The sequence below is a fragment of the Austrofundulus limnaeus genome, unplaced genomic scaffold (genome assembly GCF_001266775.1).
Source record: "Austrofundulus limnaeus strain Quisiro unplaced genomic scaffold, Austrofundulus_limnaeus-1.0 Scaffold1113, whole genome shotgun sequence".
Lineage (NCBI taxonomy): Eukaryota > Metazoa > Chordata > Actinopteri > Cyprinodontiformes > Rivulidae > Austrofundulus > Austrofundulus limnaeus.
In genome coordinates, this window is record NW_013953515.1 from 20911 (window position 1) to 23012 (window position 2102).

Below are 2102 nucleotides of genomic sequence, written 5' to 3' on the forward strand. Positions count from 1 at the left end.
AACTTGGTTAGATGGACAGTTTTTGCAGTGTTTGCAGTTTTTGGCTGATATAAGGTTTAAAACTTGGTAAGATGGACAGTTTTTACAGTTTTTGGCTGATATAAGGTTTTAAACTTGGTAAGATGGACAGTTTTTACAGTTTTTGGCTGATATAAGAGTTTAAACTTGGTTAGATGGACAGTTTTTACAGTTTTTACAGTTTTTGGCTGATTTAAGGTTTTAAACTTGGTAAGATGGACAGTTTTTACAGTTTTTGGCTTATATAAGGTTTTAAACTTGGTAAGATGGACAGTTTCTGCAGTGCAGATGAATTATTTCCCCTCCTCTTCATCACTGTGTGCTGCTGTGTTGGTCAGACACACAAAGCCTCAGATTGAAGTTGTTGGTTGTGTTTACTGTGTTTACAGTGTTCGGTCATGTTTTACAGACAGCTCTGGATGTAAGTTTAAAGCAGCATTAAAGATATTTACTCTGGGCTCTCAGGTCAGTTGAGGCAAACAAACAAGAAACAAATCCTCTTAAGCTTTCCACTTCAGTTTGTCACACGCTGACGAGGTGCACAAACACACAACTGTCAGGAGGTTAGGAGGTGTAAAACTACACAATCTAACTAGAATCCAACTGTTTTTATCTTCTTGGAACAGAAGTAAAAAGTGTTTTTGTTCATGTAACTGTTTGTGTTTCTGTTGGTTCTAAACCTCTGACCTGACGGTCGCAGACTGGAGAACAGGTGCAGGGATGTGGGTGGTCTTTGTAGATCTTGGTTCTGGTGGTCTACAGACTGACCAATCACGAAGGATGTCTCAGTGTTAGTTATTGTGATGAACTGAAAGTAGAGGTTGAACGGAGAAAACAAAGGATTTCAGGAGGACTCTTTAAAGGAATAGTTCAACCATTCTGAGGTGAGGTTCTGTGGAAAGGTTAATATCTTACCTGTTGATGGTTGGATTCTAAGGCCTGTCCATAGTGGACAGCAGTTCATGTAAACACAATGGARAAACTTTTCCATCACGTTGTTTTTATATTCAATTCTTGATTGTAAAGACAAAAAGCAGGTGCAGCAGCTAGCTTTAGCATTTCCTGCAGAAACTCTATAATATTTCAGCTGTAAGGTGAAATTATGAATCATAAAATACTCAGATTATTCCATCAGTGTGAGCAGTTATTGTCTTCAGTTTTCACAACTTCACGTGGTTCAGAAACATTTATACCAAGAGAAGCTCCTCATTACCCAGTTCTTCTAGCAGAAATATTATAAAATCCCTGCAGGACATGCTACAACTAGCTGCTACTGCTGCTATTAGTACTCATGATGAACCAGAGATTTCCCTTTAAATAACTGAAATGTGAATGTGATGTGAGTTCAAATGTTTATATAAAATATGTGCATAAAGAAAGTTTTAATGTTAGAAGAAAACTGCAGTTAACTGAGSTGTTTGTTCACTTACTTTAACTAACAAGGTTTGTTTTTATTTTATTTGTAATTTTCCTCAGATTATCACAAAAATCAAAAGGCTGGACGACTCAGACGCCCCAGAAGATATTGATGACATCTGTGACCGAATATTTGAAATGGTGGACAAGAACAAAGACAGTAAGTAAACCATGTAAAACATCAAGAACGTTATTTTTAAACTGAACAYATCTAAATGTAAAGAATCAAACTTCAGCTGTTTGTCATTGATACAAACACAGAAAACACAAGAACTGATCTATAATCAATAACTGGGATTAAACTCAGCAGAGCTCTGTGTTTTCTGGTGTCCAAGAGTGAAAATGTCTCTTGAAAGATGATTWCAAGTTCATAAGAACTGTTTTTAAAACATGGAGCAGCTCTAAACTTTACAATAATTTATATAAATATAATAAATAAATTGTTTAATAAATGACTGATTAGACATTTGATTTGATTTGAGACGTTATTATCCAGTAAACTGTGGAGACCACAGGTCCAGCAGGAGAATCCAGACATACTGTCCCTCCTCAGGTCCTCCTATGATCCCACACCAGACCCAGAGAGTCCTTTTGTTCTGGATCTGACCCGTGTCCCTAAACTGTTAGAGGGGAACCCCCCAGATCCTGGTCAGACCAGTGAGCTCCAC

The 2102-nt window shown here is 37.2% G+C and overlaps 1 protein-coding gene across 1 annotated transcript in view; it reads left to right on the top strand.

Annotated features, from left to right (window-relative positions):
• Window positions 1–1494: 1494 nt before the first annotated feature.
• Window positions 1495–2102, top strand: part of LOC106534188 (guanylyl cyclase-activating protein 2) — a gene marked incomplete at its 5' end in the record, with an annotated part of 4812 nt that continues 4204 nt past the window's right edge. Inside the window, 1 exon segment of the mRNA XM_014030758.1 lies at window positions 1495–1594. Within this exon segment, the coding sequence (XP_013886212.1) occupies window positions 1495–1594 (100 nt within the window).